General features: G+C 38.8%; 1 protein-coding gene across 1 annotated transcript in view; it reads left to right on the top strand.

Annotated features, from left to right (window-relative positions):
• LOC131983354 (SH3 and multiple ankyrin repeat domains protein 2-like) overlaps window positions 1–27,320 on the top strand; it is a 270,915-nt gene that overhangs the window by 145,473 nt on the left and 98,122 nt on the right. Inside the window, exon 12 of the mRNA XM_059348080.1 lies at window positions 17,064–17,493. Within this exon, the coding sequence (XP_059204063.1) occupies window positions 17,064–17,493 (430 nt within the window). The remainder of the gene's footprint in view (window positions 1–17,063; window positions 17,494–27,320) is intronic.

The following is a 27,320-nucleotide window of genomic DNA, read 5'->3' as shown; positions in this document are numbered from 1 at the left end:
TGACGCCGCACCAAACCGCCTGTCCATCTCACACTCCTTTCTACCCTCACTGCTGTACAAGACCCCGAGATACTTGAAGTCCTTCGCTTGAGGCAGTACCTCTCTCCCCACCCAGAGGGGGCAATCCACCATTTTCCGGCAGAGAACCATGGGCTCAGACTTGGAGGTGCTGACTCAATATATCTTCTCTAGAATATATCTCTTGAATATAACGTGAGAATATATATTCTCACGTTTCTATATATATTCTCAGGTTTCAATATATATATTCGTTATATATATATATATATATATATATATATATATATATATATATATATATATATATATATATATATATATTCTCAGGTTTTGAATCCATTTTTATATTATTTCCTGAACGGCATGCCATAATATATATATATATATATATATATATATATAGTATAAGTATAGTATATATAAGTAGTATATATAAGTATAAGAAGTATAAGTATATATATATATATATATATATACTTATACTTCTGTCGGGCTCTGTTTTGTTTGAGTTTGGTGCATCTTCCTCGAGAGCTCTCAGTATTTCTCCCCTCAGTTATAAACTGGAGTTGTGAGGTTTAGATTATAATACTTTGCTGAAAGTGCAGTCAGGGGACGTTTGTTCTCTTCAGATGTTTTTCGTCTCCTGTTGTGTAGTTTTATTGCAGCTTGAGTAGAAATACCTGAGACTCTTCATGTCAGTGATTATTGCACCTGGACAACAGTTCAAACTTCTTCACAGGAGATGAATGAGTGAGTTTATCATTCCTACATCCTCAGAGTCTCTCTCTCCATCTCTCCTCCTCTTGTTTCGACCCTGCAGCGACTGAATGTTTTGGGGCTTTGGCTTCTCTTCCTCTCCACCTCCTGAACTCTGGGCTTTGATTGGTTTTGGCAGGAGTCGCCGCAGCTGAGCTCCGTCCAAGAACTTCTTACTGTACGAGCTCCAGACTGCAGCTCTGTTCACACATATAAATACAACCAAAGCAGATTTTATAACGGCTATTTAATCAGGAAACAACTTCTGTTTTTTTAAAGGCTGAAGCCTCAAGATTTTTAAGATTTTCATCCAAACTAAATAACAAAATAAAGCTTTCAAAAAGGCTTTTTCTGCATCTATTGTGCATGGTGCATTTGACTAACTTAGTTAATTTAATCAACAATCAAGCATTAAAATAATTATCAGCCAAAACTCTAAACATTCTTTAGTTCTAGCATCTTTAAAGTGACAATTTGAAGCTTTTTCTCTGTTTTATGTCATTTAAAAGTAATGTATTTGGGTTTTCTTTGGCCTGACAAGATAAATAATTTAAAGATTTCACTTCCATCTCTGGGAAATGTTTTACTACATCCTGTTGTTTTATCAATCATCAGAAGAATAATTGTCAGTTGGTGCCCAGGTACATTTTCTTCTGGAATTTGTGGATTTTATCTAAAATCTGTCGCAAAACAAAAGTTGATTAAAAAGTGAAGTTTAGAGTTTAGAGTCGACTCTCTCTCAGTTTTATATGGATTTATATATAAATAAATGACGACTACATGTTAATTTATTCATCGATGTGAAATGTTCTCTTCTCTTAAACAAGTTTCTCTTCTGTAACACACACACACACACACACACACACTCTGTGAGATCCATGCTATATTTGGCTGATTGTGTCAGCAGTGTATTCGGGAAAGAGGACAAATCGACTCTGACAATCTCACCATCCTGTCAGCAAGGAAGCAGAACTTTGTTCACACTGACGCTGATTTATTTATTTATGTTTTGCATCAGGAGGCTCCGATTTAATCGTTTCTCATGTTAAATAGCTGCAACAGCTAGCGTTTAGTCTTGATGTGAGGTGAATTATTGTGAGAACATGAGGTGTGAATGACCACACAGGCCTGAGGGGAGAGGTCCATCAGTGGTGATGAACAGATAGTCTAATCCATAGTATTGATCAGTGATGAGCTACTAAAGAAGCATTTACTGATAAGCACGGTTCAGAAGCAGTGTGTGTGTGTGTGTGTGTGTGTGTGTTTGTGATGTAGTTCTTTTGTAATGTTCGGTATTCTTTTCTCATATATTATATTTATTTCAGAGATAACAAAATAATAAATTGTTATTATGAGATAACAGTGCATAAAAAAAAACAAATCCATGGCCGTTCTTGGCTTCTGTAGTTAACACTGTTTGTGTAAGAGAGCAAAGGAAACAGATCAGTGTTAATCATAAATTGTAATCATAAAACTGTAAAAATACGGTGTTAGGCACTTGTGAGATGGACATGCAGCTTGCTTATAAATAATAAAAATAGACGTTAAAAAACTGTATCATTGACTTATTTCAACCATACAATATGAATCCAACTCTGCAAGTCAACTACCATAACTTTAGCCGACTTTTGGAGTGATCGTGCCGACTTGAGGGGACAATCACCACTTTTCCCACTCAGGAACTCATTTTTCTGATTATTCCAGCACCACATGAATGCAGCACAAATGTCCTATCTCACAACATTATCACATAATTAGTATATCTGTCCCGTGATCATATGTGCTCTTTCTTGGCCTGCGCTACACCAATTCCACCAAGTTACAATAAAATTGGGCCAGTAGTTTTTACCCGAATCCTGATGAAAAACGAGCTGTGTGAAACCTCCTCTGTGGAGGTTATAACAGCAGAAGGATCACTAGACAGATATGTGAGTAGATGTGCATGAGTGCACCTGCTAATCTGAGAAATAGCACCAGCGAACCGAAGCCATAACTGTCTTGGTGGAGGTAATAACAATATTATAATTACACACAAATTACATGTATGGAATGTACATCAGCTGCATTAGAAGCTAATTATCTCAGACTTCTCAGACTTTACACAGTCCAGCTTATACTCGCCAAGGCCATGTATGTGGATCAATCTTTTCCATATGCTTTTATTTACTTTTGGTCTGGCCCTTATTGTTTTTATGGTCTTGGTTATGTGTAATCTTAATTTTAACCTTAAACTGTGAATCACCAGCGTCAGTCACAATCAATATTTATTAAACCAGGTAAAAAAAACTCATTGAGATTTAAAACCTCTTTTCCAAGAGTAACCTGGCCAAGATGGCAGCACGAAAGCAAAATGATTACGCCAAACTCACAAGACACAAATAAAACACAGTCACACACTACAAGAAAAACAAGTTGGATTACATGATTACACAGTGCAATCACAAGATCCTGATGCTCTGGTTCCCATGTGGGAGCAAATCCTGCAGCAAGTTCAACATCTGAGTCTGAGATGAATAGATCTGACGTCAGTGTATCCGGTTACTTTTGGCCATGTAGTTTAATCAGCTGACTGATGCATAAACCTGTAATGTAAGACTCAAAATAGAGCACTTTTCAGCAAAACCCTGGATTTAACAAAGATAGAACCTGTGTCTTTTGTTATTTTGTTATTTTGAGAATACTGGGAAGCACTTCTGTGCATTTTCCTCCATATTTGATATTTTGACTGGTTTGTTTGAAATGGCAGTGCACAGTATGGAAGTTTGCTCTCATCGCTGCATTATTGCATACTTTATGACAACATATGCTTTGCATCTAGCCATCTGGTATGTTGCCCTTCAGTGGGGTCAGCTCTTGGATGAATCCGTATCAGTGGATCAGCGCGCTTTGAAGTTGTAACAGATAGAAAAAGAAAGAGAAAGAACAGGGAAAAGGAGCTGTCATTAACAGGGACAGTGTGTGACCAGGTGACTTCACACACCAGCAGCATGAAATCAAACAGAGCACACAGAGGCAGAGCTGTTATGACATCATACAGCAGGCAGGTGTGCATCTGATGTGTAAGAGCTTTAATGATGTATGCAGCCGTCCCCCCTCTGAGTTGCTAAGCAACAACAAGGATGTGTTCCGGGAAGAAGCTGCTCCATCGTTCCCGCAAAAATCTCCCAGCTCCTAACAGCTGGCTGTAGCCTGGAAGCACCGAGAGTAACACAATGTTTACATCATCAGCTACAAATCTATTACCCTCCGATTCATCCTCACAACCTGCAGCTCCTCTAAAGTTCCTGTTTGGACTATTTCAGATAGAGATTAAAAAACACCAAAAGAATTACAGGTTTATCCCAGTTTGAATTACACAATACTTCATACTTGTATGAGTTTTAAAAATGTATCATCACATTATAAAACGTATATCACACAGTATGCTGGCAGCTACTGAAGTTTTACATCTAAACAAAAACTTCCTTTCTGATTTAATAAGTGTATAATAAGTGGAATTGACATAAAAATAATGAAATAGAATAACACTTAAACAAATAAGAAAATAGGTGTATAAAATACAGTCACTAAAAAAGTTGGAATAAAAATATTTCCATGATATGATTTATTCTTGATGGATTAAGTGTTTATCTTCTCAAAACTTAATTAATCAATCTCTTCTCTCTTCAGAAATATTCCAACTTTATGGGTGAGCATGTATGTACATTTGATTGTTATAAATACAGTTTGTATATACAGTTTGTTTTCTGCACTCGTCATCATATTTACAGTTAATATTTGTGCAGCTTTTTCACAATTCATGAGGTTCACAAACCTCCACTGTAAATTAGACTTTTCAACCTCTGGAACCAGTTTTATCCGGCTGTCTTTACGCTTTAACAGTATATCCAGGCAACCAGGAGACTTTAGATTCTGTTTGTGTGTTTCTGCTTTAATTGAATTTATATTTGAGCTATTTACATCTGAACTTGCACCCGTCTTTATTTCCCTATGTTTGTTTTGAACAGAGACGTTATAATCGTCCTGTTTATCACTCTAGATAGTTTGTGTGTGTGTGTGTGTGTGTGTGCGCAATTGTCTTGGGATGTTCAATCTGCACAGTCAGTTGTTATTTTCTCTGTTCTTTTCATGTTTTATTAATTTATATGTGGTAATGAATTGACTGTAAACACCTGCGGCCGTGACTGTAAATGAGATTCACGCAGCTGAACGTTCTGTTATCAGGACACTTTGTGATCAGCGTGTAAACCAAGAAGCTTTTAACTGATGGAGGAGAGAAAAGAACAGGCAAGGAGATTTCTTGTTAGTTATTTATTTATCTATCTGTGCTGAAGCTGTTTGTCATATTTAGTTCGTATCCTGAACATTTTCTATTTGATTTAAAAGCTCATAGTTCAGTTTTGTTTCCAGACTTTTGTTCAGAGCAATTACTCTCTTTATATTGGTAAATATTTTAGGAAAATGTGACAGAACAATTTTAACAAACAAAATTATAATTAAAGTGTTTTGCAGGTGTAACATAGTTAATCAGGTTAATCATTTTTTCTGAAACTTCATCAGGTCTGCAGAGAGTTAATGACCAACGTCTCTGAACTGTGAGACGCTACAGCTAACAGAGAATCTTCAGTCCAACAGGCGACCTGTCCTGCTGCTCATTTGAAGACGAAGTTCAGTGTTTGGAATAAATAAGCAGCTAGATACAAGTTTAAGACCAAACTGTTGCTGTGAGCTGAAATCCAGCCATCCAGAAACTCACCTGCTCCCTAATTTCATGATTCTCAGGGTTTTATTAGGATTTAAAGGGACATTTCAGAAGCTTCCCATGTTTGGTCTCTAAGTGACTAATGGGAACAACAATTATAAATAAAAATATTCCAGTATTGCGTGAGAGCTCTGCAGCCTGAAGCAACAAAATTAGCTGAAATCTAATCCTCATACGTGTTTGTGCACCATCAATGTTTGTCAACTGAAAACGTTTAGTAACTGTTTTGTCTGTCTGTCCAACATGTTTTATTGAACTTTTCAAAATCTTTGTCACATCTTCATCTTTGTCACAACTAACTGAAAAGAAAATAACTTCAATATGAAACTGATCATGAAGAGCTCTGTGGATTATCTTCCGTAATCAGGTCATGATTTCTGGGAAAAACCCATCACTGCTGAGTTTTTCAGAAGTACTTCTTGGTGATTTGAGCATCGCAAAAAAAGTGTCATCTAGTTCCATTATATTCAAGACAAGGCAGACATCTCTACATCTGATATCTGCAACACTCAGACACTCTAAGTAAGCATTAGAACTACAGGCAGGAGGGAAAATGTGTATTTTTGATTTTTCGGGTGGACTGTCCCTTTAAGTACATTTTACTGATTATACTTATTGTTACTTTCACTTAAGCAAGGTTCTGAATGCAGCACTTTTAGTTGTATTGGAGTATTTCTTACAGTTTGTAAAATGTACATCTCTATAGACTTAGAAACTTAGACAGACTTTATTGTCATTCAGTTATACGGACAAATGCATATTTGAACGAAATTCCGATGCATTGTCTCACATAGATTGTATTCTGGAATGTAAGATAAAAAAAGTATAAATATCAAAATATAGAACTGTAAAAATAGAATACTTATATTGCACAGAATCTGCAACACTCTCACACACACACACACACGCACACACACACACACACAAACTCTTGTACTTCTATCTTTGTGAGGGCCCTCATTGGGACAGTGAATTCCCTTGCAAGGTTATAATAGTTTTGGATTTTTCATCAGTTTTAGTTTTAATTTTATTGTGAATTTTTGTTTTAACAGTTAGTTTTAATGAGGTTTTAGTGTGAGTTTGCTAGTTTTAGTTTAGTATTTATTTTTTTAAATGCTTTAGTTTTGTAATGGGGTATTTGTTGGGTGGGAGATTAAAAGAGGTCACAGTAAATTTTGCCTTTATTTCCTTTGCCTTATCCATCTTCATTATGTGTGAAAAAAGTTGACAAAGACGAAAATGAAGGACATTTTCACTATAATTTTAGTAAGTTTTGTACCCACACATTACAGTTTCAGTTAATTATCGTTATCATGTAACCTTTACCCTTAAAACAAAGTCTGAAATCTCAAAAAAGCCTTAAAAGAAGTTAGGACCGGCCGAAATGTCCTCACTTTGCAGAACAAGAACATACACACACACACACACACACACACACACACACTATCTAGAGTGATAAACCGGACGAGAGGGAAGATGAAAAATGTGTATGTTTGATTTTCGGGTGGACTGTCCCTTTAAGTACATTTTAACTTAGATTAGGCTCTGAACACACCACTTTAACCTGTAGTATTTGCACTTGGACTATTTTTACAGCTGGTATACGTGCTTCCACTCAAGTAAAGGATCTGAATCCTTCTCTCTCCGCTGCATTCCTCCACTTCTCCTCCTGTGATCTCTGCTCGGAGCGAACAGAGCAGCTCTGCCTCCTGGGAGCAGAGAGAGAGGGGATGTGTGTGAGGGGCGGGGCCACGGGAATCCGTGTGTGTGTGTGTGTGTGTGTGTGTGTGTGTGTGTGTGTCAGTCAGCGGGAGGGGGTCGTGGTACTGGCGCGCGGCGGAGTGAGTCTCTGTCCATGGTGCTGAGAGGGAAAGTCGGGCTCTGAAAAAGTCCTGTGATGAAATGTGAAATGCAAGAACCGTGACGCCTCGTCGGAGTAGCAAAAAGGAGGGAAAATGAAGTCGATCATCAATGCCTTAAAAAAGGAAGGTAAGAAACTGGACAGCTTTATTTTCTACTTTTTCAAGCAGCAGCTTCGGTTCCGGACGCGTACAGTTCGTGGTTTTTGTTTTTTTTCCTCCGCTGACAACTTAACGTGGAGATATTTTTTCCAGCTGCTCCGGAAAGAAAAGTGCACATGCATTCTTTATGTTTTTGATAAAAAAGTGCTCAGCATCATATGAAGGATGCAGGAAGGTCGGCGCGTGTCGAGGCTGCAGGAGTAATCCGCGAGTTGCGTCCTTTCCTTTCTTTTTTCTTTTCTTGGAAAAGAAAAAACGGAGGCAGCGCCGGAATTGGACGAGGTTTTTTTTAGGTCATAGAGGGAAACGATGGAAAAATGTGACTCTAGGGTCGAGAAAACATCCACACCCCCACCCAAACACGACCCGAGCAGCCCCTCCATCTGCCCGTGTGTGAAACCGTGTCGGAGGCTTTGATTCACCCCGCTGCTATTTTCTCAATGAAGCCGGAGAGTCGCGAGCTGTGGAGCCTATAGGCGGGACCCGAGCCAAGACCCGCATCCTGCAGGGACGGATATAGACACCGAGATCTGCCTTATAAATCATACTGTCATAAAGAAGCACTAATTAGTAGGATTAAATTGATTAATAAAGCTTCTGTGGTTGGATTGCATTGGATGCACTAAACAGGAGAATGCTTTTCGTGTTATTTGTGTGCAAAGGTTGCAGGTTTGACAGGGAGATTGATGGTGTCAGTGAAGCCTCCAGTGGCAGAATGTCAAATCTGGAATGTGACATTTTTATTAGTGAAAGGGTTATAGTTTTATTCCTGGAAGAAAGGATGTCCAGTGGTTTGTGAGGCTCTGCAAAGATGATGTAAAATCATTGATTTGTAGACATGTGTTGCAGCTGTTTTGGTACCTGTGGTATCTGCAGAGTTACAAACTTGTGCTTGAGGCTTCCTGAGCGCCTCCTGTCACATCTGATCTCTTCAGCTGTGCACGCTGGAATCTCTCGCAGCTTTTAAATGTTGAAAAGATCCATAGTGAGTGAAGGGTTTTCTCTCCTGAGCGTGCAGTTTGTGTCACTGTTTTCCTTAAGTACGATGCTTATTGAAGAGCCGGTAACTGTTTGATGTCAGTAAAACAATAAAAGTCTAAAATAATTGATTAAAAAAAGCACTATAAAGACTATAAATACTCTGTATCAAGCAGTAAATTGAGGTTCCCGGGAACTTATGAATCATCAGCGCTTTGCGTCACCACTGACAGTGGAGTTTCACATAACTGTAATTTACCCATCTGTCATCTCACAGGCACAGGCAAAGCAGTGCATTGTGGGTTTTTTATAAAATGTAAGGAACTCACTGGCTGCTTGCAGGAGCTCTGGTGTGGAATTACATTTTATATATTTACGATTGTGAAGTGAAAGGTTTTATAGAGGGAGAGATTTTGGACTCGGCTCAAGTGAAACAAGAGGAAACGACCTCCAGGCTGCAGGAACAAGAACAAGAAGCTTTCACAGGACGACTGAGAGCTCAGAACAGTTTGTCTCAGTGGCTGTCACATCCAGAAGAAAGGACACACTGGGTTTCATTAAGTGCAGCTTTAAATCTCTTTTCAAACATAAACATTTAGTTCTAGCTCGCTTTAAAGCCCAGATACATCCAGCTGATTTATGCTGATGGACACTTGACTCTGACAGCAGTGAATGTAAACAATCTCACTCTCTTAAACTGAATAGCTCCATCTAATGGAAGTTTAAAATATCACATTTTCTTCCTTAATGTGTAATTTTGGCTGAAACTCAACTAAGTTTCTAATTTTAGTCACTGAGCTTGATGGACATGAGAGGAATCAACAACAGAATATAGTGTGAGCAATTTCTGATCCCTTAAAAGTTGGGCTAAGATCATTTCCTTAATGAATTGATGAATCATTATTTCACTATAAAATGTAAAAAAAAAAAGTGAAAAATGTGCATCCCAGTTCCTCAAAGTCCAAGGTGGTGTCTTTAATGTCCTGTTTTGTCAGTCAAAACCCCAAACATATTCACTTTTATATGAAATAAGACAGGAAACAAATCAGGAAATATCCATGCTTGAGAGGCTGAAAACAGCATATTCTGACAACAAAAAAAAATCACTATAACGGTAAATTGTTAAACAGAATAGTTGACAACTAAATAATAAGTTTACTAAATGTTGCAGCTCCACTTGACACATGACATATGACATAGGTCATATGACCTTGAGAAAATAATTCATACTTTTGTTCTGAATTGACACCACTGAAGCTAATCTGATCAACTTTAGTCTACTAAAACCAGTTCAGGAAAGATCAGGGTGAAACAATCACACATTGTCCTTATATTTTTCTTTTGTTTAATTTTAAACAAAAGATTTAATTTTAAACAAAAGAAACGCTGACAGTTGATGGTAGACTGGAAGTAAACTGCTGTCTCCCACACTGTCTGCGTCCTGCTCGGCCTTTTCGTCACTAAAGGCGGGAACACGTTACTAATGTTTGACTGATTTGATTTGAGCATCACTGTAAAGATTCTGTTCCAATCAGCTGCTGACAGTCAGGAGACAAGCTAACACATGTTAATTTTAATCTTAGTGATTTAAATTTAAATCTAAGTGATTTAAATGACTCAGTGGCTGCCTGCAGTTCTCCTGATTACATTTACTCTGTCTGTCGTGAACAACTGGAATGGGACGTGTGTGTGAGGTGAGAAATAATTGTAAAAATAAAATAGTGCAGACAAGCGTGTGACACAAGGAGCTCTTCTCTCACTCTTTATCCGCTTTCAGCTGAGAGCTGCAGCTGAAGTTAACCTGACCCTGATGAAGTTCTCTCCCTGCAGAGTTTGACCTCCATTCAACTTCTCATCCCAATTTAGTGTTTTTTTGCTCCATTTCCACACCATTCTCATTCCCATCCCGTCAAACACCAGCGCTTTATCACAGCCGCGATGCTCAGGTACCCCACTTTCTGCTCCGGCTGCAGGAATGTTAGAGGCTCGGAGCAAAAGCTGCAGGTTACGTAGTATAAAGAGCGATAAAGTCTGCGCAGACAAACACAAGACTTTCACCAGGTGACTGCTGCTTGTGTCCCAAAGTTCTTATATTGACTTTGACTACTTTTCCTTAACCCTCCTGTTATGCTCGTTTATTCAGGAACAGCAATAACTCGAGTCATGTTTAATTAGACAAAAGTGTCAGAAACTAAAAAAATCCCAATCAACATTGTCTATATTTCATTGATAATTCCATCAACCATCTCAATCAACATTTAGTGCAATGGTGTTCTTCACCTCTCAAAGATCAGGTTCAATTAGGGTAATTCACACTTTTTCCATAAAAAATGCATATTAAAACTTTTTTATTGGAAAGACCTGCATATAAATACAATGGTTTTTACATTAAATAGATTTTTAAAAAATGTATTTTATATTTTTATTGTGTTTTTTTTTATGAGAGAATGCTTTTAACTATTTTTAAAAATATTTTTGACTTTGAAATGGGTCAATTTGACCCGCAACATAAGACGAGGGTTAACCAACCGGTAGTTTTGTTTAAATTCTCAACATTGACCACATGCTTAAAACTGTGACCATAGTTTGACATAGGGCTACCCAGTGCCTTTTAAAAATGACACTGAGTTGTCCTGACCAAGCATCCAGATGTGACAGGTCAGGATTAGGAACGGGTTGCCCTACTTATTTCCCCTTTCTGTGTAAACTCCAGCAAAAATTAGCTGGGAAAGGGGGGCAGGGAGTGTCCCAGTGGCCTGGAGGTTTAGGAGTCAGCCAGGAGCTGCAGCACCCTATTTGTGTGTGACCAGCGACATTAGTTGCATATATCCTTTGACTCTCAGCTCCATCCTGTCATTTCTTTACTGCTAGCAGTGGTGGAAAAAGAGTTCAGATCCCTTACTGCAGTAAAAGTACTAATACCACACTGTGAAATTACTCCACTACAAGTAAAAGTCCTGCATTCAAAACTTACTGAAGTAAAAGTACAAAAGTATCAAAATATGCTTTGATTGTTTTATATATATTTCAAAGATATTATTATTGATGCATTTATGTAAGCAGCGTTTTCATTTTGTCAAGGCCGGTGTGTTCCTGGCGACTGTCAGGCGTCGGGGACAGTCGGACGACGTGAGGTACACTTAGACCAGTCGGCTCCTCTGATTGGCTGTGTGCTAGCTATGGGCGGATCTGATTGGCGGTGCTCTAGCGAATCAGCGCGGTGTGTGGGAGGGCCGAAGTGACAAGAGCAAACATAAACACATGGCACGGGAGAGACGACTACATTTTGTTTCGTTTTTTGCATCGTTTTCAGAAATACAGCCGCTTAGCCGGAGCGAAGCTTTGTTTTCCAAAATGTCTTCTCAAAACTAATAACAAGCTCAATGCTGTGTGCGCTTTGTATTTAATCTCCATGGTTACTTATATGGTTTCTCGGTTACATCGTTTCCTGTTTTCATGTTTTGGATTACAGTCACAAGCATAGGTATATATAAGAAAGGCTTTTATATATAGTTTATATATAAAAGTTTATATATATATATACATATATATATATATATATGTATATATATATATATATATATATATATATATATATATCTATGGTCACGAGACCAGCGCCACCCGTTGTTAGGAAAACTTATTGTATCTCGCGCAAGCACAGAATGTACAGGCTGCTGTGTAGTTGGCAGTCGTCATGGCGGTGTGTTTCACTGCTTTTTTCCACCCTACTGTCGGCGTCGGGTCCCATCAGGGCGGTTTGTGGGGGCCTGTAGGATTGAAAAGATAAAGATTTTATCTTTTTAATATACTGTAATGATGTTTAATTTCAACAAATGCCAAATCACTTTAAACTGATCATGTTTTTTATTTTAAATCTGGACCTGAAAAGTAACTAAAGCTGTCAGCTAAATATAGTGGAGTAAAAAGCAACAATAATTGCCTCAAAATGTAGTAGAAGAGAGTAGAAGTACAAAGTTACTTAAGATGGGAATACTAAAGTAAAGTACAACTTCATCAAGTACAGTACTTGAGTAAATGTACTTAGTTACTTTCCACCACTGACTGCTACTATTTAATAAAGGGATAAAATGTTAAAAAGCAAGCTCTTTTTGATAAATATCCATTTTACTTTAGCTGCAGAAACATGCAGAGAGTTATGTGTGTTGAAGTTTGGCTCCTTTCCACCTGCCAGGACTAAAAAATGTCATTATGTGTGAGGTATTTCAGGGAAAATGAAAACACAGGTCATTTTTAAGGCATACGATGCAGGAACTGTCGCTTGTTGCCACTTTTTGTAAACACATTCAGACTCGGCCCCTCCTCCTCCTCCTTGGCTCGATAAAAGTGAAAGCAAACCAAATATTTACTCTCATTTTTAGACTAACTTTGTCAGTGTTTCCACTCGCTATATCTGAGTTTTTCTGGTACTTTGTCCATTCTGTTTATATCTTGCTGCCCAACGGGTGACGCCTAGAAATGTCCCGAAAACAGCAAAATGGAAAGAAAAGAGAAAACACAAGCAGATACACATATTACCACTCACTTCTAATGGGTCATAAGTGATTATTGAGAGATTGTTTTTGTCCTGCTTGGTAAACCTGTAAGTCTTTCATCATTTAACCATTGCTGCTGGTAAGGACTCTCTCTGGGAAATCAAAATAATAATTATGAATAATTGTTGACCTGATATGTCCATAGCACGTCATTATTGCCTGTTATATTGTCTGGTTGTTGAGTTTAAATTGAGATCTGCAGAGTGGAGTTGGCTGCAGCTCTGTGAGCGCTGACCTTAAAAACAACAATGTTGTTTATAAATGTACATATTTTAACCTTGATGTTACTTTATGATCAGCAAATGTCATATTGGCAAAAGCTGGACTTGTGAGGGACAAACAGCAGCTGAACTGTCCTCCTGCAGCGGCTGAGTGCTTCCACACTGTCTGACCTTTGACCTGTATCCTGTCTTTCAACAGCATTTAATTATATACGTTCCACTGATTGCTTTTTCCAACTGTTACATAAGATGTCCGGGTTGTTTTGACTCCCCCCATATTGCTTCATAATTAATTTGTGTGCAGGAGACCCGGAGACAGAAAGAGCAAGTTGGTGCGTTATCGTTTAGCTTCAGCTATAAGCTATAAGCTTGCAGGCTTTAGCTGCTGAATGTGCTAGCTCATTAAATGTTAGCGCCTCTTCTCTTCATCAACACGTCTACAGACAGAGAGAGAGAGAGAAAGGTCTGAGATATTAGTCTGGGGAAGTGATAATGACTCAGTGGATCCCCTTTCAGATGTTCTGGCTGCCAGGAAGCGACCAGCAGGAAGCAGCAGCTCAGCATCACTGCTTGCTACCATTGTATTAATCAACTCAATAATCAGGAGGTGCTTGTTGGAATGGCTGCAGGCTCCTTCTGCTCTGCTCTCACTGCACTGTTGTAATTGCGAGGAGAGCCGGCGGTGGCAGTTGTAGGCTCGTCATCTCGCGGTGTAATGGAGGAAAGTATCCACGGGGAAATCAAGACCAGCCTCCTTCACTGGTTCAGTCCGACAGGCAGCGGGAGCCAGAGGAGCTCGGCTCGGCTCATGGAAACCTGATAATCATGCTAATGAAGGAACGTGTAGCCACGGCCAATCACCAATACCCGTCCAATATCCATGAGTGTCTGAGCTGCTGTGTGTACTAGAGATACAGTTCTGTCCTCTAGCTACTATAGTCAGAGAGAGATTCGATCTTGGTGGATTGACAAAGAAAAAAATAGCAAAGCATGTAAAACTAGAAGGGCATTCAGAGACTCCCACCAAGGCCGCGTCCTCTCAATGTTAATGAAAGTAAAATATAATTCTTATATCTGCACCGTGCTTTGGAGCCGCTCCAGAATGTAATGGGTTCCTCCAAGGTCCTTTTTTTTTTAATAACACTGCAGACAAACAGAAAAACAAAACTAACCGGAAACAAGATGTCCTTGTCCAAGGTAACAACACAACAGCAGGTCTGACGTCACTGGCAGCAACATTAGCACATCAAAACAAAAAGGTGACCAAGTTACATGTATATGTTGTTCCCAGGTATACGAATGCTGATATGCACTTTATTTGCAGCACAGTGATGAAGCCTTACAGCTGGAGTGCAGGATTTTAATGTCTAAATGAACGTCTGTTACATTCAAGCCCATTCAAGTCACATAATGCTGATTAAACCTATCGCTGCCAAAGCGAGCTGTCCAATACGGTGCTGGTGTTTGTTCTGATATATACAGTACAGGCCAAAAGTTTGGACACACCTTCTCATTCAATGCGTTTCCTTTATTTTCATGACTGTTTACATTGTAGATTCATCAAAACTATTAATGAACACATGTGGAATTATGTACTTAACAAAAAAGTGTGAAATAACTGAAAACATGTCTTATATTCTAGTAAGCAAAGGGTGGTTAATTTGAGGAATCTAAAATACAAGACATGTTTTCAGTTATTTCACACTTTTTTGTTAAGTACATAATTCCATATGTGTTCATTCATAGTTTTGAGGCCTTCAGTGAGAATCTACAATGTAAATAGTCATGAAAATAAAGAAAAGGCATTGAATGAGAAGGTGTGTGTCCAAACTTTTGGCCTGTACTGTAGTTTAAAGTTGGATCTCCCCGAATGGATGCATCATAAGCTATATATGGATTTAATTATATTTCCTGCTGCATTGACGTCCTGCTTTGCACTTACAAAGCTGGACTTACCATTATTTCTCACCTTTCACCTTTCAGACTGCTGTCATGCGGTTATATTCCATGTTTCTGCTGCTCTGCTGGACTCAAACCACTGCAGACAAGAGCTTTAGGATATATGTTTGTCCATCACTGCTGAGAATGCACAACTAGACTCTTCTCCTCTGTAGTGCCCCGGTGGTTGGAACAAACTTCCAAACTCCATACGATTTGCTGAGTCCTTATCAATCTTTAAGAGGAGACTGAAGACCCAGCTCTTTACTGAACACCTTCTCACATAATCGACACACAGAACAATGGAACGATTGAAAAACAAAAAACTATTTGCACTATCCTCACACACTACTTAAAAGCAATTACATCCTAATAGGACTCAACTTAATCCATGACTTCATCTTTGTTTGGGTTGTATTAACTTTTAAATGTACGTTGTTTTGGATAAAAGTGTCATTTGTAGATTGTAGTTACTTTTCAAATACAGTTTAATATACAAATTAATGTTTTTATTAGAAGTAACATTAGTAACTGGTTCCCTGAGAGAAATGGAGAGGACATGCAGAATGGACATAGTGTGCATTTAGTGGTTGTTGTTACAGATTCAATGTTTTGCACAAAGACACGCTGGCAGCACAGATATGGATCAGTATAAACTTGTTGTGTGGGGAAGTGATAAGAGAAGTATCGATTCAATTTGCATGTAAACTAGTGCTGCAAAGTAATCTTACTAACAGATTTTAAATTTGTTTGTGCTTAACTTGTTCAAACTGACTTTAGCTCCCTGTGACCTGCACAAGAGAAGCAGGTGTTGATCATAAAAACAGATCTTGATTCTTAAAAAAGAAAAGATATTTCAGTATGCAGCCTGTGGTGTTATAATCATGTATTATTGGTTTGGCAGTACCAGCAGTACTGTGATCACACTGACGCTGCTGCTGTTGCTGTAAGGAGCAGAATTACAGGTTTTAAATCCTGTGAACGAAGCTGCACTAAAGTTACCTTTACCTTTACACCGGGGCCAGTCACGCTGACAAATGGTGTCGCTGTTAAGAGAAAAACTAACAAATCATTCTACAACTCTGATCCAAGGTCAGTGTGACATTTTCTGTAATGGTGGTTTAAAGGTCAGTGTTACTGGCCCTTTATCATCCCTTAGACTGCAGCTCAGTGTGCTGCTGTCTGCAGGGGCCTACAGGAAATGTTCTCATGTGAAGTCCCTGCTGACAGAGACTACTTTAGTGCTGGCACCAGGCTGAGTCTAATTATGGAGAATTTAAATAACTGTATGAAGATGAGATACTTTATGAGACACTAATGTTTGTTCCTGATCAGCAATATTCTCAGTATGAGCAGTACGTTTCTGATGACTGAAGGTCAAGGATGAGTTATTGAACAGACTTTTTGAATTGTGTTTTTACTCGATGCTATCTGCTGTGTACATAAAGATATGTTAAAACAAGTCAAGGATGCACTGAAATCACGAATAGTTTTCTTGTTGAGCGAACAGAAGGTGCATTTGTAGTTTTGCCTGTCTTTGATGATGAGCTTCCACTTGTACCAAATTATTTTTTCAATCTTTTTTTTTTTACTATCTGCAAGTTCTTTTCTCTTGTTTTTGGACTCATCACTTCAACTTTTTCTTCACCTCCTTTCAGCACTTAAACTTCCACTATTAGATTCCTTCACTGCTTCAGCTCGACCTTCAGTCCCTCTCAGTCTGTCCCATCCATCAGCATTTAAAGAAAGAAATGCCAAGTCTCTGAAAGGTGAATAACAACTTATTCCCCTCTCCCTCGTTCCTCTGCAGTGCCTTTCCGCGAGGCTCCAGCCTACTCCAAACGCCGCCGGGGTCCGTCGTCTGGCAACGGCAGCGGAAACGACCAGTCCCCTTCCTCGCTGTCAGCACCGCGGGTCCTCCTGCGCTCCAACAGTGACAACAACCTAACAGTCAGTCAGTACCAGCAACAGCACGGTTCTCCTGGCAACTGGGCCCCCCATCTGCAGCAACACGCCCAGCCCCACCCACACAGGGCCCCCCAGCAGGGTCACTCGCAGCCTGGCTCCTCAGCGTTACACCGCAGCCTGTCACCCCAGCTGCTCCAGCAGATGCCCAGCGGCAGCCCAAATGGCAACGTGGTGGTCCGGACCATGGGGAGGGGGGCGAGGAGCCGGTCACCCTCCCTCAGCCGGCTGGGGGAGGAGGCCCGGCGGGCGCAGCCTGCACAGCGCCAGCCCAGGTGAGAGACACACACTGTCCACTGGGCTTTTATGTTCACCAGGCTGACTAACCTGCTGGTCAGACTCACACAGTGGTGGAATGTAACTGAGTACATTTACTCAAGTACTGTACTTAAGTATAATTTTGAGGTACTTATATTTTACTTGAGTATTTCCACATGTGTAACTTTTTACTTCTACTTCATTACACTCCAGTTTCATTCAGCTGACAGATTGAGTTACTTTTCAGGTCGAGATTTAACATGAAAACATTCATCAAATGTAGTTTATATATTAAACCACATAAAGTATATTAGTATAATAATTCAAATGAGCACTACATTGACAGTGGTAAAAAGCTGCTTAAATAAATGCATCAATAAAAATAATAATTTAATAATATATTTAGAATGTATAAAACAATCTGAGTGGGTTTATTCTGCGTACTTTTACTTTTGATACTTTAAGTACATTTTGATGCTGATACTTTTGTACTTTTACTATACTTACTGCAGAACTTTACTTGTAGTGGAGTAATTTCACAATGTGATATTAGTACTTTTACTGAAGTAAGGGATCTGAATACTTCTTCCACCACTGGACTCACAATTACTTTACTGTCAATATTGAGCTGTTGAGTTGCTGCACAGCAGTAACCTGCTCAGGGCCAGCTCTCCGCTGTTACATTTAAAATGTCATCACCATCACTTCTGCAGAGACTGTCCAAAGAGTGAAATAAAATATCACATCACAGAGAATATTTCCTCCAGACCTCTGCATGTTTGACAAGATGGAGCTCAATTATGAAATGTCCTTAAAAGGGTCAAAACAGATTTGTCCCTTCCCTCTCACAGCATCCAGTCATGCAGATAGTTTAATATTTGTTTCTGCAGATTCTTAGAGGTATCTCAAAACCTAGATGTCTTAAAATAAACCTGCAGGCAGGAGAGAAATCTGATTAAATCTCGCTGTAAGAATACGCAGATTTTCAGTAACCAGGTTACTACAGTGCATGAACAAGCGTTCTCTCATTTCCTGTGTAACCTGGTTTCTCTGAATAACCTGGTTACTTAAAGGGAAATTGCACTGATTTACACGTCACAGTCTGTTATGTAGAACTAGTATTACTGCATAAAAGTTTTCTCCGGAGGGAGCTGTGTAAAGTCTGACAAATGTCCTCAAGTGATAATAGAATATATAACACCTAACTCTCCAACCCAACTTTTGGTGTTAGAGTTGCATTGTGGGTAATGTAGGCACCAGGTTTGGACATTGAAGAAAAATTAGTGGATTAAAAGGGACAGTTCCTTCGTAATGATTTTAATAGAATTTTTTATTAAATGTCTCACAGAGAATCTTAATCTTAGAAATGTTGTTGTTGTAGTTTTTCAGTTCTTTCACAACCACAAATTGAATATCACTCACCTCCATTAGAGGCAGAAATCTCCAGGACAAATTAAACTTAAAACCATCTGCATGACGACAAAACTGTTTGTTCGCATGTTTGTTTTTCTAAATGAGTGTGAGCTCATCCTTCAGTTGTGTCTCCTCAGAGCTCAGCACGTCTTCATTTACTGTACATACAGTTTACGTCATATCCCACCATCCCCCACGCGGGATGCTGTATGACGGGTTCCTCTGGGAAACGTGCCATCAGAAACACTCCGGCTTCCCACTGTAGCTACAGCAACCGTTGCTATGGTTGCCTGCAGACACTTTGCAAATGTGTGCGAGTTGGTGTGTGTGTGTGTGTGTGTGTGTGTACAGTATGTACGCTTCATATACCTGCTGCAAGACTGCTCATTCTAACTTTAACTCTACGTGTGTGTTTGTGTGTGTGTGTGTGTGTGTGTGTGTGTGTGTGTGTGTGTGTGTGTGTGTGTGTGTGTGTGAGTCAACCTTCACCTGACGGAGTTCATTCAGAAATGCCCCCATCATGCATCTGTGTGTGTCCGTGTGCGAGCATGTGAGCGGCGGAGGATTAAAGTGTGACGGGCGTTTATCTTGGAGCGATGTAACTGTCAATCCCGATTAAGACACATGCTCTCTGGCCTCTTCCTCTACCTCCTCCTCCTCTTCCTCCCCCTCCTTCTCCTCCTCTTCCTTGGCAGATGGACACATTTGGAAGCACTCTGCTGCACCAACACTACCCACACTCTGTAGCTCTGCCTCTGTCCAATGCTCCGCACATTATAGAAAAGATGTGAAGATGAAGCGGCGGAATTAAGACAGGATGGAGTGCAAAGAGAGGAGGAGGAGGAGGAGGAGGCCGTCGAGGAATAAAAGCGTAGAATGAGGGGTTTAGAGTGAGGGTGGAGGGGACGGAGTTAAGGGAAGACAAGTGACAGAGGAGAATAAAGAAAGGCCAGAGAAATGGGGGAGGACAGTATGAACATCACTATCATGTCTTCTGACATATTTCACAAAAAATAAAAATAAAACATGCTTGCAGAGAGAGAGAGAGAGAGAGAGAGATAGATAGAGAGAGAGAGAGAGAGAGAGAGAGAGAAGCTTTTTTTTATGATCTGACAGAAACTTGAGGCCTGTTGGAGTGAAACATGAATCTGTGTTTCCCTGTTGAATCTTCACATCTTCTTCACTGCTGTTTCATGGATTATAGATGCTATATATCTGATGTTGTAGCCTCCAGCTTTGTGTCAGAGGCTTTGATTTGACAAGCAGCAGTTTAATAAAACACCAAATTCTTACAGACACTAACAACCACTGAGGTGCTGATCAGTTTGTCAGAGTGTCTGTGAGCATCGATGGACGACTGGCTGGATGTTTCATGAAACAAATTACAATCAAACGTTATTTTTTTGCCCCTAGATTTCTGTTCTGTTGTGTATGTTTAAGTGTGTTCGAAATATTTGAGCCAAGTCATCAGTTAGTCAGCAAATATATCAACATTTCTGATGTGCAACTATTTTTTTATGAAGCAAAAATTCTAAATATTTGTTTGCGTCATAAATTGAATATCTTTTGGTTAGGGAATGTGATTCAGACATATTAAAAGCTAATTGAAGACCATGAGATCACCTTTCGATCACTACTCATCAATAAATTGATTCATAAAAAAAAGGTATTTGTCAGATGATTTGACGTTAGATTAACTTGAAACTGTAGTGCATGTATATGCTTCTATGCATTGTAAGATCTGAAACAATCACTAAATTATTAACAACAGAAAACAAACTTTTTTTTAATGAGGTCACTTTTAAAGCAGAAATATAGAACCTTTGCTCCGTAAACAAATTAGTTTTTACTTGTCTCTGTTTTATTTCATGATTTAATATCTTTTGACTGTTGGTCAACAAAACGAAAGCAATATAATGACATATTATATCACTTTACTGTGGAAATCTATCACTATTTTCCAGACTGGTCTCCCCTCAGAAACGTCAAGCAAAATACGACTCATATTCACGTTTCAGACTTTCCTCCACCACCATCTTGCTGATGAAGAAGTAATGATAGAACGTGATGTGGAGTCCCATATGAAAACAAAAGTAAACTATTTTTTACGTAGTTTCCGTGGCTCACGTCGTCCTCATAACTACTTCACTTCCAGAATTTACATAATTTATTTCTTGTTTAAACTCATTTAGAACTTCTAACAGGAACTTTTTTACCCTAAACCTATCAGTGGTTTTGTAGCATGAATTCACAGAAACTGCTGCTTTTTAACAGTGGTGGAAAAATAATGCAGATCCTTTACTTAAGTAAAAGTACAAATACTAATACCAAAAAATGATTCCACTACAAGTAGAGTCCTGCATTCAAAACATACTGAAGAAAAGTATCGAAATGTACTTAAAGTATCAAAAGAAAAACAACTCGTTATGCAGAATGTTCCTATTGAGATTGTTGTATTTATTCCAAATTGATTATTAGATCATTTGTACTGATGCATTTATGTAGGCAGCATTTTACTGTCCAGGCATTTCAAATTCATCATATTCATAATCATATTTTTTGACTAAAGCTGCCAGCTAAATGTAGAGGAGTAAAATGGAAAATAATTGCCTCTAAAATGTAGTGGAGTAGAAGTATAAAGTAACACAAAATGGATAAAAATCAGCTCTGTACCGTGAGCCGCCAAACGCTCATAGGAGTCTATGGGTGGAGCTGACAAACGGTCTGTCCTGTCGTTTAGGTTGGAGATCTTGTTGCTATTTTCTGACGTTTGATAGACTAAATGAATACAGTCAGATTGTGCAGCTCCAGTGTGCATGTACTCACGATATGCAATGATAAAGTGACACTTTAAAGAACTAACTGTAGCAGTATTTTGGACAAAAGGTTTGAAACTGAACTGCTGAGTTCACAGATCAAACCAGCGGTCATTTCAAAAGCCTCACAGCGTTCAGATTGATACGTTTTTGTGTAGTTGCATGAGTCTGCTTCATCAGTGTTTGTGTAGATGCATGTGAACGAGAGTCACAGGAGGTAATAATGACTCCATCTTTCCTTTGAGTGTTGGAGTTGTTCTGTTCTTGCACTGATTGAAAGGTGTTATTAAGGTTGAGCTCCTGATTTACACTGCAGTCACACTAAATCATCTACAGAAGACTTCTTCAGCTGTGACAAAGATAAATCGAAATGTACTTTAGCACCTTAGAAAAACACCATGTTCCAACAATACATATAATGGCAATAACTTTGACTAAAGCTGAACGTGGTAGTGACTCAGAAAACACAAATCTATATTTCATCTTGGAACTGAACTTACCTGCTGTGAGTGGGCAGCCAGCAGAGAGGCAGAACTAATGGATGATAATTGTTTGATTAGCAGTAATATAGGTCTGTAACCTGCTGACCCTCCTGCCTTTACTCTGTCAGGTCACAGTCCTGGCTCGGCATGGCTCAGCCTGGCCTGGTTGTAGAAGCAGGAGATTACTATTGCAACTTTTTAATGAGATTAAAAAGTTCATACTCAAATGTTGAAACCAGGATGTTATTATTGTTTTAAAGGGTCTTTTTCTCATGTGAAATTCCATAAAAAGACAGACAAATATCAAAAACAAATCAGTGTTGCACGTTATCATTGTGATGCTAAATTGGATTTATTTTTCTGACCGTGTTAACCATTATAAGCCAACCCTCGTTAACTGTTTATTAATGTTAGCAAAGAATAAACTCAGTCTCTCACACACACACACACACACACACCATGCTGCTGCCACAAATGCACCAAATGCAGATTAATCCGCCGCTGAAAATAGTCTCTACTAAATGCATTATTTTCTCCTCTTTGTTTGATTAGGAACATTCGCTGAGATTTTAGTAAATAGACAATTTGAACTCTTTGTATATAACATTAACATTATTATATATAACATTATTATACAATTTATGACACTCTCATCCAATTCTAGAAGTGAAAACTGAAAAAGTAAAGAATAAATAAAAACAAGATGAATAGCTAAATAGTTGCTGATCACTTAAGTAAAGAATAATAATGAATTAATAACTTTTGAGAACAACTGTATTTTTTCTTAAAATCACCCCCAAGTGTCTGCACTACATGTTTCTGTAAACAAGTTTTCATATTGCTTCATATTGGACAATATATCCAGTGATCATCAGCTGAAGCAGAAAAATAACCTGATGAGTTCAGAAAATGTGAAGAGGAAAACATATGTTTACTTAGCATATTTACAATGAAGTTTCACATTTTTTAACCATCAGTCTGGAAGTCTGAGAGCATTTTCTAGTTCAGTATCAAGTTATCTTTATGGATTTGATGTATTAGGAGTATGTTGACACTGATATAAACTAATAAAAATAGCATGAATTAGTAAGAGAGTGAAAAAATCAATCAATGATCAGTTAACGAGTCACAAGTACATTTCTTTATTTGAAAGTTCGGCCCCCACAGTGTCTGCTTGGAAAAAGTCTGGCCCTTGAACAAATAAAGCTGATGACCCCTGATATACAACGTATATATATATATATATATATTATAGATAGAGATTAGTCTGTGATTGGCCAATATTAGTGATAATATTAGTTGACTCATAAATTGGTTTTGCTCTAATAAAAACATGACTGTAGACATCTGAAGACACTAATAATTTCACTGTGACTGTGTGTGGCTGTTAGCACTAATCTTTGAGACTGACTGGTTTTGTGTAGGCTTATTATTATTTATTATACTAATTATTATATATTTATTTATTTGCATAGAAAGGGGTAATTTTTTGCCATGTGCATGCAATTAACCTGCAGTATTTTAAATACACACAGAGAGTGTTGCTTGGCAGCATAGTTAAATGTGTATTTCACTCTTTGTAGGGGCTTTGAGAATTACAAAGTTTTCCAAAAAAATAAAAGTTTTTCTTTTCTTATTTGTGCAGGATTTTCAGCTGCAAAAGCTGTGCATTTCTTTTGTGAATGTCTCTGCATCAGTATAACCTTGATGATGTCACAGTGATGTCATCAGGGTTTGAAGGCTACATCTTTTCCAGTTGTATTGTTTTTTAGCTTCTGCTACAGTAGGTGTCTTCACCATGACCACATTTTGCAATGACCACACACGCACACGCACACACACACACACACACACACTCTCACAGACTCACAAGGTGAGAACAGGACCAACCACACGCAGTTTCAGCTGGTAAATATAGCCGTTCCCTTTCAGAACTGTGTTGCACATGTGTGCAGTACGGTAATTCCTTTACAGAGGACATTCAGGTTAGGACTCTCACTGAGACCTATTTATATGTTTAACTCCTGGGGCAGCATTGATGCAAAACTGCCCTCATTCCACATCCCTTAAACGATTCAATGCAAGTATTGTTTAAAGTGTTGTAAGGCAACTGATCGTCAGCGTGAACTTCAGCTCCTTCAGGCGTTCTAAAGCCTCTGCAGCCCATTTCTCATTTCTTTCCATCCCATAATCCCATCCCCCCCTTCATCCACCCACACACACACATATTCACACACACACACACACACACACACACACACACACACACACACACGCACACACACACACACACACACACGCACACACACACAGACACACACACACACACACACACACACAGCATCTCTGTGGCATTCCCTCTCTGCTCCCACTTGACATGTCATTTGTTACAATGCAAAACACACTCGTTCACACATACACACACACACACACGCACAGTGACAGCTGTCACTCAGCCCCTGGGTGTCATGGCAACAGCTTCCCAGCTCGATGTGGTGAGAAATGAGATGTGTCCGGTGACAGCGCTGAACACTGAGAGCTCCAACGTGCTTTATCATGAGAACTAAAATATACAGAGCGCCGCTGATGATTGACAGTTCCGTGGATGATTAAAGAGTGGCCGTAATTTCACTTTTAACAGAGAAAAATCTGTTGTTGAGCTCTCGCTGTCTGAGCAGAATGAGACTGTCACAAAAGAAAACCCGGAGGTTAGAGGTTTATATGTGACTCACACATATTTACTGATAATATTTCAGCACAGATGTGACCCGGTCAGAGAAAATACCATCAAACTCCATCAAATCCACATTTTACTCACTGTTCTGTGGGTCTGAAGGAATCCAAAGGTAACAGAACAGAATTACAGCACAGAAGAGGATTTCCCGCGTGAGTTTAATGCAATTATAAACTTCAAACCATCGATTTATTTGATTCTGTCATAAAGCAATAAACACATAACATACAAAAAACATCAAAATACACAAAACTGAGAGAGACAACAGTTTGGAACGTGGACAAAATAACGATAATATGTTTTTAAAAGCTGTAAAATGATCAACATGTCCTGAAAGAATAAAGCATTAATGTTGTTTTGGCATTTTATTCAAACTGCTCTCATAATTAATGTGTATAACATGAACATATTAATAATTGAGTCAGCGAACGTTTTCATCAAGCGGTCAGATCAGAGATAAATATATTATAACTTTCTTTGCTTCTATTATATTAAGAGATCTGATATCATCTGTCTGAAACAATACTTATTTACATCTGTATCTGGATATATTATCTGGATTATGACATCTGGATTTTGCACTTTGTCTGCATAAAAGGTGTTCTGTGGAGTTCTCTTGTTAACAGAACTTAACTTGAAATTTAGTATTTACAATCACTTAGATACAGTAAGTTGTTTGCATCTCTGAGGCCAAGAAAATATACTGAATGTATATATTTTTTGGAAACTACAGTTATTGAAGTTTCTTTGTAGTTCATTTGACAGCCAAGTGAGCGTCAACCACACACATACATACGTACGTCTTTGTTGTTGGTTGAGTTAATACTTTTCAGGTCAAAGTTCACCACAGTTAAACTACACACTCCGCGAAGACTGCAAATTCGCCCCTTTTCTCACATAGAATGGAAATGTATGGGAGACAAATATTTGTTAAATATGCGTACGTGTGGCCGCTGTCTGAGAGTAGTGTGAGGTGTGCCCAGTGGTGGAAGAAGTATTCAGATCCCTTACTGCAGTAAAACTACTAATTACTCCACTACAAGTAAAAGTCCTGCGTTAAAACGTTACTAAATTAGAACCAACTCACATTGTTATGTTTATTCCAAATCTATTATCATTATTATTATTGATGCATTTATGTAAGAAGCATTTTACTGCTGTCCAGGTAGGGCTACTTTAACTACTTAATATACTGTTATGTGGTTAAATTTATAAACATGCAGAATCATTTTAAATTCATCACATTTTTTCATGTTAAATCTGGACCTGAAAAGTAACTCTGTAAAGTATAAGATTACATTTGTGGAAATACTCAAGTAAAGTACAAGTATCTCACAATTGTACTTAAGTACAGTACTTAGTTACATTCTACCACTGGGTGTGTCTGTTGCATCCTTGCAGGGGAATGATGAGTCATGAGTCCTGCATGATTGGTTAAAAATCATTTACCTTGAAATGCCTTAACAGCTCTTCTAATCCCTGTATTTATCAGAAAAACTTGTCGTGAAGAACCCTCGGCGAATCTTCACCAAACTCTGCAGGTTGTTCACTTGAACAGTTTAAACGTATTCCTGTTAAAGACAACACACTGGTATTTGCGGCTTTAAAACTGAATTTTGTTTGCCGATGAAGCAACGTAATGTTGAAAGCAAAGTAGGTCCACTAGGAGGTGGATAAACCAGACACACTCAGGACCTTCCAGCCTTACTCTGATCTTTTTCCTCCTTAACCACAGAAAAGTGTTTTTGGTGACTGTTTCAACATTAACAACATGTTTAAAACAGTGACTGTCGCATGTTTACCGCATGTTTACGGCATGTTTACGGCATGTTGCGATCATCATGTGCTTGCAACGTGTTTAAAACAGCAGTCGTCAGATAATCAATATTCATTAAGTAATTATGAGGTAACACATGGTGATACAGCCTGTGGCCTTGCTGACGGCAGCCTTCGCATGACAGTGGGTGTCTGTGGCGACACGTACAGGGAAAACCAGCGTTTCCTTCATCACCATCCTGCTGCAGACAGACACTGAACATAAAGATGAGGTTCATTGAAATCAGGTTCATTTTTTTTCTGCTAGCCCTAAACATCTCAACAAACGAGTGCAATTTCACTCTGATGTTATTTGATAGCTCTGTCTGACTGAGATCCAGGCCTAGTGGACTCTTGTTGTGATGCGTTGTGTGCAGTTAAACCTGCGGTAACTTGTGTTTTTCCTGCACCAGATAAGATGTCCAGGGACAGATTATTGCATGTTAACAGCTGGAGTAAAAGAGGTCATTGTCTCTCACCGCTGCGTGTATGCACAACATGATCACAGTGGCTCTGGACAAATTGTACCAAATGTAAATGATCATTGATTGTGTTTGTGTCTGCACTGTAATGTTCCCTCTCTC

The sequence above is a fragment of the Centropristis striata genome, chromosome 2 (genome assembly GCF_030273125.1).
Source record: "Centropristis striata isolate RG_2023a ecotype Rhode Island chromosome 2, C.striata_1.0, whole genome shotgun sequence".
Taxonomy (NCBI): domain Eukaryota; kingdom Metazoa; phylum Chordata; class Actinopteri; order Perciformes; family Serranidae; genus Centropristis; species Centropristis striata.
Note: the sequence above shows the minus strand (reverse complement) of the source record. Positions and strands in the feature narration are given on the sequence as shown.